General features: G+C 40.5%; 1 protein-coding gene across 25 annotated transcripts in view; it reads left to right on the top strand.

Annotated features, from left to right (window-relative positions):
• Window positions 1-15,013, top strand: part of TRDN (triadin) — a 303,373-nt gene that overhangs the window by 265,638 nt on the left and 22,722 nt on the right. For 13 of the 25 annotated variants that reach the window (XM_074948360.1, XM_074948348.1, XM_074948350.1 and 10 more), the window contains 5 exons: window positions 3,806-3,850; window positions 4,858-4,875; window positions 7,253-7,300; window positions 8,884-8,904; window positions 13,902-13,928. In XM_074948360.1, coding sequence (XP_074804461.1) covers window positions 3,806-3,850; window positions 4,858-4,875; window positions 7,253-7,300; window positions 8,884-8,904; window positions 13,902-13,928 — 159 coding nt within the window. The remainder of the gene's footprint in view (window positions 1-3,805; window positions 3,851-4,857; window positions 4,876-7,252; window positions 7,301-8,883; window positions 8,905-13,901; window positions 13,929-15,013) is intronic. The other 12 variants (XM_074948357.1, XM_074948343.1, XM_074948353.1 and 9 more) reach the window with 5 other exon arrangements.

The following is a 15,013-nucleotide window of genomic DNA, read 5'->3' as shown; positions in this document are numbered from 1 at the left end:
TAGAGATCTTCTATTGCTGCCTTCTTGCGGGGAGGGGCCGGCAGGCAATGTTCCTCATCCCAGTCTTTGAACATCCAGAATCTGTTTTTTTACCTCATTGTCCATTATTTGTTTACTGATACTGGAGACTATGGGCCACATTTAGTGAAGCTGGTTGAAGGAGGTATAAAATACCTTTTCCTCCTCAGTCTGGTCCTGAATCCTATGGGAGGATTTATCCCAAGAGAGGGTATGCAATGGTACCACCATCCTCTCATGGATGGGCAGCTTTAAGATTTTCTCTTTGACTTAACCAGCCACCCACTTGGTAAGTAGTTCTGACCCTTGCAGGTCTCCTAGCAGTGAGGTGGTTGCTGCCACATTCCACTGTTGCAACCTTCCCCTTTGGCAGAATTTTCACCTGTATGGGCCTCCATCTGGGTCTATATGGTTGGACTCCAGCATAGATCCTCAGCTGAGTCAAGCCTACGAAGAGAGCAGCAGCTCATGGGATAGTTGAATTAGCATGTCAGCATAAGTGGCCTCTGCTGAGGCAGTCTCCTGCCCTTGGCAATGAAAACCATCCAGTTCCAGTCCACCGCACACTGATGGAGGGTGGGAGGCTTTTTCTTGGCTGCTCAGTTGCATGTAACACATCCAGTCAGCACGAATACTTATCCTGTGAGCACAGTGAAATCAGCACTGACTTAATGGTTAGCCATATCTCCTCCAGATGTAGTTCAATTTCTGAATGCGATGGTTCTTGAATATCACACAGCCAATGCAACCATCTAGTTGCAAAGTTTTGTTGGGGTGGTCAGAAGCTTGCACAACTACAAACTAGGCTAGAGCCCCTGGAATTTAAACCCTTAATGAGAACAATGGATTGTTGAATTTGTTTTTGTATAAGAGATCTTTTCTCGGGTGATTCATGGTTGCGTTGGAGAAGTATGGCAGTTTGTTTGCTGCTGACTGGAAGTACTTATTTGAAAACATCAGTTGTTCTTCTTCCTGCTGTGTGCCAGTCAGGCCCAATGACAACAATTCCGGGCCCCAGGGTCATCCCTAGAGGGCTGCAGGGCCCAGGGCAGAAGTGATGAATCTGTCATTTCCAGGACCGACCACGCTGGCCAATTGTGCCAGCCCATGGGGCCCCTGAAAGCAAGAGGCCCGGAGCTGTCGCCACCCCACACACACACCTAGGAGCCCTGTGGCCTGCCCGGGCTATTTAAAAGTGGCTGGGGCTCCTGCTGGCGGCGGCCAGGGGCCCCTGGACCCTTTTAAATAGCCCGGGGCCTGGGCAATTACCCACTTTGCCCCCTTCCCCCATCAGCAGGCCTGTGAGCAGTGAGTGCTCTTGCAGACTGAATGATAAGAAACCTCTCAAGGGGAGTGGCCTCTTTCTTCACTTTGATTTACAGCAGCTTCATAATGTAATTCTTATCATTCATGCCACCAAATTCCGAGGTATTACAAGACTGAGAAATCAACAGATGTACAAAAACATATTGACCCAAAAAGGGAAAAAATTAAGTTCAGATATAGTTGTGACCAGCCAAAGCAAGAGAACCAAATTCATCCCTGGTGTAAAGCTGTTGAAATCAGGGGAAACATACAAGAATCAATTTGTAACTTTTTTTCGCATTTAAAAAATGGGGAAAAAAGTAATTTCAGAATGAAAAATCAAAATGTTTCATTCCAAAAATGTTAAAACGGGACACTTTGGAATTCAGAACTATTTCCCCAAAATGGAATTTTTACTAACTCAGCATGACTTCATGAAGTGTTTTGATTTCAATGGTATTAGATACCCTGACAGAAAATGGTTCCATCAAAGTTTTTCCAACCACCTCTACTCAAAAGTTTGGGGGATGTATTGGGCTTAGGTAAGCACCCAGATATTCAAAGACTTCCCTAAACCAGTCCCTCTATCTTCCTACCTGGTTTCACTCAATGCTTAGAGATGCAGGTAAAAGGGTTATCCAGCCACCTTTGAAGATCTGACTGGACGTGAGAAGGAGGGCTGCATCCATAACAGGGAGGTCTGCCACCAGGAGTATGAGCAGATCCATAAGCTGAGGAAGACTAGGTTAAGGGCATCTGGTAGGTGGGTGACTATAGGAGAGGGGTCCTCACTCTTAACAAATCATGTTCAAACCTACACAAAGATTTGTCTGTTGTCTCTTTGTTTGCTTGTTTATCTATATCGGTTGTCTCTTGTCTTATACTTAGAGTGTAAACTATTTGGGGCAAGGACTGTTCTTTTGTTCTGTTTGTACAGTGCCTAGCACAATGGGGTCCTTGTGCATGACTGGGTCTCCTAGGCACTACAGTAATACAAATAATAATGGTTGTTCTTACGAGAATAGTTTAAACTAAGGTTTTATTTCACTTGACTGTCTTAATTCAGTGACTGTCTTAATGAAAGCTTAATTCAGCTGAACTATTTGATGTCAATATGCCATACAGGGTTCAGACATGGTGTTCTGCTCTCCTGTATCAGGAGAGAAAGCTGGAAATTTGTGTATTTGTGCCGTTTGCCTTAAATTAACTTCATTGCACATCTTGCAAAAGCACTTGAATACACAGCACTGTCACAGCCATAGTCTTACTATAATCGAATGCTGCGCTAACCTCAGAATATCCCAACATACAAATGTATTAAAAGAGCTGTCCTCCCTGTATTCTTACTTGAAGAGGCAGGATATAGTGAAAGATTCATGGAGAAAATGTTCTTGTGAGACTTCCATCATAACTAGGGAAAGCAAAAACCATTCAGTTTAAGACTCACATAAGCACTGAGACTTTGGTGCTTATCCAAAGCAAATGGAAACTCCAAACCTTTTGAGGTTCACCCATCACTCATCCATTTGGATGGTATAGTCCAACTTTAAAGTCATCTAGACCTTTCCCTACTGTATTGGTATATGAAACTGTTAATATACAAACCCTAGATGAATGGAAATGCACTGGAGTTAAAATGTTCACATTTTAAAATTTAGCTGAGATGTTAAAAAGAGCTGCTTTATCTAAAATAGCTGCTGCTTCATTGTGCCCAAATGGACCTGTCAGTTTCAAAGGTAGCTGTGAGATGCAGCTGAGTCAGTTTCAGTGCACAGCGTTCATATTCACCTGACAGTCACATTGCAAGGGAAGAAAATATAGTTCAGTAATAAAAACTAAATTGCATGTAAATGAACAGAAATTACCAACTACTTTGTGACAGCTGAAAAGTTTCACCATTCAGTTCTGTATCTTCTTTGTTTTCAGTATACAATAAAGGTGTTTTTCAGAGCTAGATTTTATTCCATCAGTGTTAATTCCCTTTGAAATAAGCCAGTTATTTTATTGTGTACATTTAGGGGCAAATCTCACTCACTTCTTTGTGGCCTCTCAGGGCTATCCAAAAAGAAACTGATGCAACAAAGAGGATTTGGCAAGCCAATGCTAGGGATGAACGTGCCCAGAGCACTGAGAATTTAGTTCTTTGGAAGCAAATGCTCAGCACAGATTTGGGAGGGGTGTTCCCAAAATTGCTATCACTGGCTAAGTGGAAAAACAATTTCATTTTGAGTGCTAATTGGAAGACACTATCAAGAGTGTTATTGTTTTCCCATTGCTAAAGCTTGGGGCCTAATAATTTGTCCTGCCATAAAATATCTCAGCAGGCAGTCAGAATACATATTTTACAGTTCTATAATAAAAGTGATGCAAAAAGTCATGGTGGCTTATGTAAAATATGCTGAATTTATAAATATATTGCTAGTTATACCCCTGTGCTAACATCGCATGAATTTCTATCTTTTATACTTTTTTCTTAATGCAGAGGAAATAATCAAACAAGAAAAGACAGTTCCCACTGAAAAATCAGGTAAGGGAGGTGTCCTCCTTTCTAGATTTATGCTTTTTTCAATCCTGTTCAGAATTCACACTTATGTACTAAATTTACATTGCAGTTATTACTCAGAATAATTTTGAAATCTGTAACTGGTGGCATTTAGATCCAGACAATCCCCATGAACATACTTCTTTAGGAAGATGCTATGTACCTCAGAGTTGATCAAGTATATCAGTAATTTAGATTATAAGCTCTTTAGGGTCCTTGTCCATGATTGGGGCTTCTAGGTGGTACAGCAAAACAAATAATAATAATAAATTATCAAACATAAAGTCTTTTGTGGATATTTTTATTGCATAATTCCTGTGTGTTATTTTGAATATGCTTCTTATTTGGTGCATGACCTATTTTGCAAATTAGATACCCATTGATATGGTGCATATTTGAAAAGAGTTCCCTTCTTTAAATAGCAATTGTTAGTTATATTGTTTGTCTTTATGTTGCACTGTTTAGGAATTTGCACAACAATGGTATTTCAACACAAAGTGATGATACATAGGTCTGCACATCTAGTAAAAATATTGTTTTGATATTCAGTGTACAAATATACTACTGCAGATTTCCACAGTAAAGTCCAAAACAGTTTAACTTTTATATCAGTGTATTAATAGCTTTGGGGAAAATACAAAATACAGTATTGCAGTATTTTTATATGGAATATTGGGACCCTCATATCATATCTACAAGTACTGTTAAATGAGAAAACTTAGGGAAGGAAAACCATAGCATCCGTGTATCTTCAGCCTTTTCTACAACTAAATTCAACCTTTTTTTTAAAAAATACCTTTGTAAATCTGGCCCATAGTCACGTTACTTATGCATCTTTACATGTGAAGGGAGTGAAAGGGTTCAGCTAAGAATGAGTGAGGAGGGAATATACAAAAGGGAGGGAGCAAAGTTAGTAGGCAAAATGTTTACAATGTATTTCTTTGTTCTTTATCCTTAAATATGACATTTTTACCTTCTTTTATCCTCCATAGTCAAGTCAAAGCCAGCAAGTATGTAGTATATACCTTGCTAAGGATAAGTCCTTTAATATAGTTGGATGTGTGACTATTTTACTTTTAACAAATAAAAACTTCGTATTGGTAACTTATTAGTTTTTTGCTTAAAGCTACATTCTCTCTATCCCAGCAATCCTAATCTCTGCTATTGCTTTGATTTAACATACTTGTTTGTCATTCCTAATTGACAGCCCATTCAGTTTCCTGTGCATGTGGACGGAGGGGTCATTCAGCACAAAATTAAGTTTTAGCTCATTGTTTATATTCATCATCTCCTGTGTGAAGTCCCTGGCACTTCCTGGTTTTCTAGGCATTTCCCAGAATGCATCATTCTGTGGAATCACAGTTAATCATGGAATTCCTGGTAATCTTAACAGGGATGGGACAGAGGCATTTAGCATTGATTTCTGGGATTCATTAATTTTTTTTTAGCTTTGCAGTTCACCTTTGAGTATGTCTTGCTACTCACTGTTTTCTGACAATGTCGGGGGCATCAGAGAAGGAAACAATGGCCAACATAGCACTCACCTGATCCTCCTGCTCTAAAAATTGCTCTGGCCCCTAGTTGCGTGCCGTTGGCCTAGCTACTACCATGCTGTGAGAGTTTAGGGTTGCTGCAGTTTTCATTTAGGCAGGTGTGTTTATTTCCTACAAATTATGCAATGCTAGTCATCTGTTCTTAAATGAGTGTTTTTCTTCAGTCTTCTCTTGCCTTCAAAATGCCATGCAACTTACAAATTGATAGAAATTATCGTGCAAGTGAACAAAAAAATGGAAACATGAATTGCTGCTGAAGAGGCTTTTTCTCCTTTATTCTCCATAGTGACATATAGTCTATTCATATGCTCTGGGATTAGGGTTGCCAGCTGTCTAACCACACAAACGCGAACACGCTTGCCTCACCCCTACTCTGACCCTTCTCAGAGGCCCCGCCCCACTCACTCATCGCCCCTCCCTCCATTGCTTGCTCTCCCCCTCCCTCACTCACTTTCACTGGGTGGGGGCAGGGAGTTGGGGTTTGGGAGTGGGTGCAGACTTTGAGTTGGGGCCAAGGGGTTCAGAGTGTGGGAGGGGGCTCTGGGCTGAGCCTGGAGCAGGGGGCTGGGCTGCAGGAGGGGGTGTGGGGTGCAAGATCTGGGAGGGAGCTTGGGTGCTGGAGGGGACTCAGGGCTGGGCAGGGGGGTTGGGGTGCAGGAGGGGTGTGGGGTGTAGGCTCCCGGGGGGACTGTGGATGCAGGAGGGGGCTCCAGGCTGGGGCGGGGGTTGGGTGCCGGCTCTGGTCAAGCGGTGCTTACCTCTGGCTGCCCCTGCCTGCCCAGCCCTGCACCACTCCCGGAAGTGGCCAGCATGTCTCTGCAGCCCCTGTGGTGGGCTATGGGTCTCCACACTCTACCCTTTCCAGCGCACCACTCCTGGAAGCAGCTGGCACATCCTTGCGGCCCCTGGGGGGGGGCAGGGCCTGCCCTTGCAGCTCCCAGTTCCTGGCCAATGGGAGCTGCAGAGGTGCTGCTCAGAGCGAGGGCAGTGTGTGGAGACCCTCTGCCTTCCCCAAGGGCAGCAGGGACGTGCTGGCCACTTCCGGGAGAGGCATGGGGCCAGGGCAGGTGGGGAGCCTGCCTTAGCCCTGCCAGACTTTTAGTGCCTAAAATCTCCTGGTTTGGCTTCAATAGCCTCTGGGAGATAGAGCCTGATTCTGGGAGACTCCCTGCCAAACCAGGAGAGTTGTCAACCCTAACTGGGAAGTATTCTGAACTTTTGGAGTTCAGCTTAAGTATCTGACTTGCAAACATAAATGCTTGGTAAAAGGATGGTAAATTTGCACAGTACTTTCCTTTTTTGAGAATTCAGAACTTTCAATAGAATAATTACAGAGCTGATACAAACCACTGTTTGGAAGGTGAGTTCCCATTGATCCCCAGTGATGTGTATTAGTCCTCAAAATACTTCAATGATCCACCTATTTGTGATCTGTGCTACTGATTTGAGGATAGACTATATCCATAAGTACTGAATTTATACTATTAAAAAATTACCCCCTTGTTGGTTTTACGGCATATGCTTTGAATCTCCATTTTGCAGGGTTTTTCATCCCTTGATGTACATGCATAACTCCTGGTAACATTAATAGAACTTATACATGTGCATCATGGGGAGACTTGACACCTAGATGCAATATTACTTATTACTACTTTGCTGCAGAATTTATAATGAATAGACTGCTAGAGGCAAGTCATCTGGCTTTCTTCCACAATAACAGCATGCACAATATAAGATAAATGTTTACTCTTGAAGAAAACATGCACGCGGCTCTTACTTACTTTAAAAAAAGGCATGACTGACTTAGCTTTTTCATGCTGCTGCTTTTGTATAGAGCACGAAGCTGTCAGACAAGAAAAAGAAGTTCCACAAACAAAATCAGGTAGGCTTTACTGTATGTTCAGTTATCCCTACATTTGAAACTGCTTAGATAAGTCACAATAGAACTGCATATGACAAATGCCAAAATGTACAAGTGCATGACGCTGTTTAACTTTTTGAAGCATACTGTGGCTTTGAAGTGTGGCAAATAGCCATTACATGTTACTAGAATTCTTATGTCCATTTCTTCAGCTATATAAAGACAATTTCCTGCTTCCTTGACTCCACTCTTATCAAGAGAGTTCATAGAATCATAGAATATCAGGGTTGGAAGGGACCTCAGGAGGTCATCTAGTCCAACCCCTGCTCCAATCAGGACCAATCCCCAACTAAATTATCCTAGCCAGGTCTTTGCCAAGCCTGATCTTAAAAACCTCAAAGGAAGGAGATTCTGCCTCCTCCCTAGGTAACGCATTCCAGTGCTCCACCACCCTCCTAGTGAAAAAGTTTTTCCTAGTATCCAACCAAACCTCCCCCACTGCAACTTGAGACCATTACTCCTTGTTCTGTCATCAGCTACCACTGAGAACAGTCTAGATCCATCCTCTTTGGAACCCCCTTTCAGGTAGTTGAAAGCAGCTATCGAATCCTTGCTCACTCTTCTCTTCTGCAGACTAAACAATCCCAGTTCCCTCAGCCTCTCCTCATAAATCATGTGGTGCAGTCCCCTAATAATTTTTGTTGCCCTCCGCTGGATGCTTTCCAATTTTTCCACATCCTTCTTATAGTGTGGGGCCCAAAATTGAGAATTCAGTACTCCAGATGAGGCCTCACCAATTTTGAATAGAGGGGCACGATCACGTCCCTCGATCTGCTGGCAATGCCCCTACGTATACATCCCAAAATGCCGTTAGCCTTCTTTGCAACAAGGACACACTGTTGACTCATATCCAGCGTCTCGTCCACTGTAACCTGTAGGTCCTTTTCTGCAGAACTGCTGCCTAGCCATTCGGTTATGTCAGCAGAGTTTGATCCATAGTCTGAAAAGTGTTTGTTTTGAATACTCTCACCTACAAAATAATTTTGGTATTATTCTGCTATTCATTTGGATTTCATTGAACTCCTGCATGGTTCAAATTCTCCGTTTTCTTCAAGGATCGTTATCTCCCTATACTAGCATTTTATATACTAGCTTGTTCAATCCATCATATTGGACTATCCGTTTTCATTTTGTTAAATGACTTTTGGATATTATCATTAGTATGAAGTATCTCTGTGCAATGTATTTACTGCAGCTGTATGAAGCAGTACAGTACAATTTCACTATAAAGAGATAATTACCCCTATAAAAGAGAGATTCTGCTCTGGACTGCAGAGTGAAAGAAGCTGTGTAGATGTAAGGCGGCTGCTGTTAATAATTATATTTCATTCTTACAGAATACATTTTATCTGTCTTTCTCAAAGTGATTATCATTATTGTTATAGTTGTAATGTTGTTAGTTACAATAGTAACTTCACTAAAAACAATGCTTAATTATATATGAGAATTAATAAATAAAGCAAGCCTGGGCCGGGAAAATATTATGCCAGCCTTCTCCATACATCTCCATTCTGAATATTATTCTTCCCTCTTTTACTTCTCAGCCAGATCAAAAGTAACTGCAAGTATGTGCCAGAGACATTTTCTACTGAATATAAACGTGCCTTTAGATGCATGATGCCTTGGATTGGGTTTTGATTTTTGCAACTTTGTCATGCTAGAGAATGTTATTTTCTTTTCTAAAAGTGATGCATTGTGGATTTTATTCATTCTGCCTAAAAAGCGAGTGAGCCAAAGCTACAGGTGATCTAATATTGTGCAGCTGCAACAGTCAGATCAGCTAGTTTGTGATTATTTTTTTATATAAGTAAAGTAAATTATCGTAGTAGCATAATTTAGATTAGTGTGGTTTTAGGTGGGTGTGGTCAGATCAATTTTTGATAAAGTATAGATCAATTAGAATAGTTAAATAATGTTTAGCATAACAGAATTAGAAGAAAATGTTATATAATTTATTTGTACTGTTTGGAAATAGTTTGTATAGTGAATTAACCAGGCATGTTTGCTAGCCTTTTCAATAGCCTGTAGTTTTTACATCTAACAGAATAAGATACCCAATTCAAGTGAAGGAAAGAATGAAAGATCATGATGTTTAAGTGAGTTAGAAGAGAAATTAGACAACGCACACAGAATGAGTCTTCCTTGCACTCCAGAAATTCCCCTTGTTGAGGACTATGGGAGTTTTGGTTGTGTAAAGAAGGATTGGATTAGTGTCAATTGCATTGTGAAATTAGATGTTACGTACTGCACATTGTATTAAAACAACTATAATACTTTTAATAAAGATCAGTGTTTATGCTTCTGAAATGTGAAAATTAATTAATACATTCTAAAAGCATTGTAAAATACATAGATGTAGTTCATAGAAGGTCTGATTCAAAGCCCATTTAAGTCAATTGAAAGCCAAAGCCCATTCAGGTCAAAGGGAGGATCTGGCCCATACTATATGTGGAGGTTAATCCTTCAAACTAAAATAATCTATTGACATTATTATATGATATCTCTTCGAAACTGAAAGTCATTTCAGATCACATGGACTAATGTCCATTATTTTCTAATGTAGACAATACAGATATATATTCTTTACAGAAAGCTGCACTGCTGAAATAATTTAGCAATACTTTAAAGAAATATTCAGATAAAGTAATATTTGAACTTAATTAAAACAGACTGAGGACAGAGAACATGAAAAAATAGTTACCACCTTAGGAGTGATTCTGAAACAAGTTTTCATTAAAAAAAAAAACATGTTAATACAACTTTGTTCATGTTACAAATTGTGAGCTATAATAATATAGTTTTATTGGAGGGACATGTCTGTCAGCAGAAGAGAAGGAAAACCTGTAAAAAGATGAGTGCTTGGGTACTGAGAAAATAACTAAAGTACATACCTTCGCAGATAAGGTATCAGAAAGGTCTTTGAGGCAGGATCTGTCTTTGTTCTGTGTTTGTACAGTGCCTAGCACAATGGGGCACTGTGATACAAATAGAAAAGGAGTACTTGTGGCACCTTAGAGACTAACCAATTTATTTGAGCATGAGCTTTCGTGAGCTACAGCTCACTTCATGCATCCGATGAAGTGAGCTGTAGCTCACGAAAGCTCATGCTCAAATAAATTGGTTAGTCTCTAAGGTGCCACAAGTACTCCTTTTCTTTTTGCGAATACAGACTAACATGGCTGTTATTCTGAAACCTGTGATACAAATATGTATGAATGAAAGTTATAAAGCAAAATCCTGGGAGGTACTGACTACCTTCAACTCCCACTGAAGTCAGCAGGTGGCAGCAGCCCCTCAGCACTCGGGCTGGTAGAAAATTTACCTTTGAAACTGTTTTGTAACAAAAATTTTGTCAACAAAACAGAACTCTTGGGGGAAAGGATCTGCTTTCTGTGGAAAAATTACAACTTTTAATTTTAAAAAATCACCCAAAGTCTAGAAGTTTTAGCAGAAAACAGACAAATTTCAATTCAGAAATGCAAGCCTTTAATTTTGGTGTGTGGAACTGAATCAAAATGTTTCATTTTTGCTCAGTTTGACATTAGACCACATCCTTCTGAGCTACTACGGTGTCCCGGGGGACTTGTAGTTTGGGTATCTGATGACTCTTTTCTCTTCTGTGAGTGGGCTCTCCAGCCAGAATACATCTCCCACGATGCAATGTGGCCATGGAATTTTCATGATGCACCATGACAGCTCAGCAAGAGGGAAGACTGTGTTGCATCATGGGAGATGTTACTAAAGCATATGCTGTTCTGACACATGCCATTGACAAACAATAGCCAAGATGAAAAGGAGGACTTATGGCACCGTAGAGACTAACAAATTTATTTGAGCATAAGCTTTTGTTAGCTACAGCTCACTTCATCGGATGCATGTCAACATGTGTCAATGTGACTTTTGTGGGAAAAATCCTTGAATCTGCATTTTGCTGCTTGGAATGATCGTATTGATCTAGATAAATAGTTTCTAATTTAAAAATATCAACAAACAGATATCCAACTGTGTACCTAAATATCTTTATCTACAATTTATACCCTGATCCAGTAATCCCTGTGTAGCTCTCGTTAAAAGACTTTCTGGATCAGCTTTATAGAGCATCCTAATTTACATGAATATCTCTTGGTTTTAACTGATCTTTTCACTCAAAGAGGAGTATTTATTCTGGATAGCAGCTGCCCAATCCTACTACTAAGTGGCTTCACTGCAAATATTTCTAATTAATTTATATGTACATTATAGCACTGTAAAGCCATGGTTACTGAGTAATCTATGGTCTTCAGGGCTTGTGTGTAGCACAACTATATGCTAAATGTGTACGGGTATTTTGAGTCAAATTTATTTCCAATTTGTACCCTATGCTATCCCATTAGAATCAATGGATCGGGCATAAATCAGCGGAGAATTTGGCTCATTATGTGAAAGGCAGGCCATAACATAAATAAAAAACTAAGTCTGAAGTACTCCAAAATTATCTCTGTAAATTTTAATAGTAATCACCAAAATTAATTAGCATTTGATCATTAAAATAATTAGTAAACCATCCTATTTGCATCAGCTCCAGTTTAGTGTGAAACGGTGTCTGTGATGGCAATTGGTCATTTATCAAATCAGAGGCTTTAATTAAATCTAAAACACAGTTTCTGCATACTGATTACTTTAAAGGCTATCAAATTATGACTGGTTACCTAGAACAGACGACAAAGCTGGTCGTATTTTTTCTTAAATAAGAAGTAATTGTTTAATGATATGAAATGCTAACATACAGTGGGAGAAACATTTAGTGTGGAATTTTCAAAAGATCTCAACATTGGCCCTTCACTGCCTCTGTAGAATTCAGTAGTAAAATTCCCAACCTTGGGGTACAATTTCTGTCAATGTTTTAACACTGGTTTTAATCCCCAGCTTTTCTGTCTTGGTGCAGATGAGGGGGAAGAAGACAAAGTGACTCTAAGTCTCCTTTACGCCTCCCCCTCTTCTTCACTTTCCCCCTCCTCCCCATCTCCCCAACTTGGGCCAACCATGGAGTCAGACAGTTTTCTGTTCAACGGCCAAAGGAGAGATGTAGTCTGGCTTCAGAAAATGGACAACAGACGATAATTGGGGCATGAGGCCCCCAAACTACAACTCCCACGGGGCACCATGCAGCATTTTCAAAAGTATTATAATAATTATTATTGGATGTTCAGTTTTTAAACAAAGTCCAAATTTTCTAAAGAAAATGGACATCTTTTGTAAAAAGTTTTAGTTGAAGATGCAACTTTCCATCCAAAAAAAAACCAGTTTTGATGGAAAACTTTTGGCCAATCCTGTTTATGATACAGAGGGCCACCAGATGAAACGCATCATTTTCAGCTGAAGCAAAAGGTGATAGTTCACCCAAAGTGGAACCTTAAGAAAAGTTTATATATATCCCTGCAACCTGAATGCATCCAATTCTGTACTGTTCTAGTTAAAAGGGATTACGTTTCTGTCTGGCATGCAGGGTTTCTGTCTTTTCTTATCTTATCTTAAAATCCATAGGATAAAATGAACATTAATGAAACAGAGGGGAAAAGAGAGTTTCATTTTCCAGTCACCAGGTCTCAAACCATGTAAATTCAGTACTGGGTTTACAATGGTGCCATGGCGTCGGGTCCTCACTCAGAAGGGGCCCCAGTGCCTGGACTGTGGCCCCTTCCCCACTCCACCACTCGCTCCTCTCTTCCCCCTCCCTCTGCTCACTCCTCTCTGGCCTCCCCCACCCACGTGTGAGCAGCGGGCGGGGCCTCAGGGGGAAGAGGCTGAGTGGGAGTGGGGTCTTGGGGTGAAGCGTGGATGGAGCCTCAGGGGGAAGAGGCTGAGCAGGGGCAGGGTCTCAGGGTGGAGCAGGGGGTGGGGGACTCACAACAGATTAATCTGGCCCTATGTAAATTGGTGCAGATCCTTCACTGGAGCTATGTCAAAATTACACCAGCTAAGGAACTGGCCTATTGTATCTGTTGTGTATTTTTTTTTTTTTTTGCAGCAGTGCCTAGGGACCACAAATGATTGTGCAAGGTGCACATAGCAAGAGACAGTTCCTGCTCCAAATAGCTTACAGTCTAAAAAGACAAGGCAGATGGTTTGGGGGAACAAAAGGTACAGAGAGGTGAAGGCACTTGTCCTAGGTCAGACAGCAGGTCAGTGTCAGAGCCCTTAATTAGGGTACATGGCTGGTAGGACAGCAGAGGTGAAAACTTAAACACGCTTTACAGAAAAAAAGATGCTAGGTAGCTATAACCTTGAGTGCTTATCTGAAAAGAATCCCATTTAAATACTTACTGGTCAGAAAAGCTTTCATTGGCACAGTAGCTGCATGTTGGCTTATAGCTTTTCAAAGGGTAGGATTCGCAGCTTTCACTGTTTAATTTCTGTGTACGTGTCCATTGCATGGATTTATTTATTTCCAAATTAATATCCTGTGGGGATAGTTGCAGTTGAAAGTTAAGATCTATCAAAACTGTCAACTTCTAAAAATAAAATAACATCAAGCCTGAATTTCTTCATTTTTATTTATTTATTTCTGATTGTTTTTCTGAAGAACCAGCATCTGAAATGACAGTAGCAGGTAAATTTTACACTTCTCTGAAATGTCTAACAGACAGGACCAGTTGTATGCAGTGTTGTTGCAGCCTTGTTCATCCCAGGATATTAGAAACAAGGGGGGTGAGGTAATATATTTTATTGGACCAACTTCTGTTGGTGGGAGAGACAAGCTTTCGAGCTACACAGAACTCCTCTTCTGGTCTGGGAAAGGTACTAAGAGTGTCACAGCCAAATAGGAGATTGAACAGATAGTTTAGCATAAGTAGTTAGCACGTATTCTAAGGGACCCTTCAAGGTGAAGTGGCCCATTAACTCCTCTGTAGTCATAGGGAAATAAGGGGGTTAGTGTGTTACAGATTGTTGTAATAAGCCATAAATCCAGTGCCTTCATTAAGGCCATGTTTTTTAGCATCTAGCAAAGTAAACCAGTGAAACACAACCTCACTAAACATGATTAACCAAATCCTTGGCTGGTGTAATCTGGCATAGCTCCACTGAAATCATTAGTGCTACAGCAGTTTACAGCTGTTGAGAATCTGGCCTGATGAACTGATTCTTTTGTATTCACTGTATTTATTTTAAAGTGTGTGTGTTTGGGTGAGCTAGACAGAGGTGATTAGCATTAAGCCATTTTGCGTTAATCAGATAGCACATGCACCAAGAGACACTGAATCCTTATTACAGCTGGCTGGATCATATGGAGTGAAAATGAACAGTTCTAAGGCATACTGCCAGATCTCTGCTGTACTCAACAGGGAATGTTGGAATGGCGCAGATGCCTGCAGTTATCCACTGTAGTTAATTTCAGTGTGCTTGGCTGAGAATAGTCTTAACTGACTAGCTGTATTCTGGGGGGTTGGAAAAGGAATGCTGAAAAAGGGCATATACATATATCATGCTAAGACAAGTATGTTTGTTTGGTGTAAAGCTTAATACAAATAATATAGTGCTCTAGACCCACAGTCCATTGAAATGGGGAAGATTTATCCCTGCTGTAAATTTAGGAACATTAATAGTCACACCAGGATCAATTTGCTCTAGGTGTCCAAAATAGAATCCCCAATAAAGGCCTCTTAGTTAATGATATTTCCTTGCAAATCTTTCTAG

Source organism: Natator depressus, chromosome 3, assembly GCF_965152275.1.
Source record: "Natator depressus isolate rNatDep1 chromosome 3, rNatDep2.hap1, whole genome shotgun sequence".
Classification (NCBI taxonomy): Eukaryota; Metazoa; Chordata; order Testudines; family Cheloniidae; genus Natator; species Natator depressus.
The sequence above is the reverse complement of the archived record's forward strand: the minus strand, read 5'-3'. Positions and strand labels throughout refer to the sequence as shown.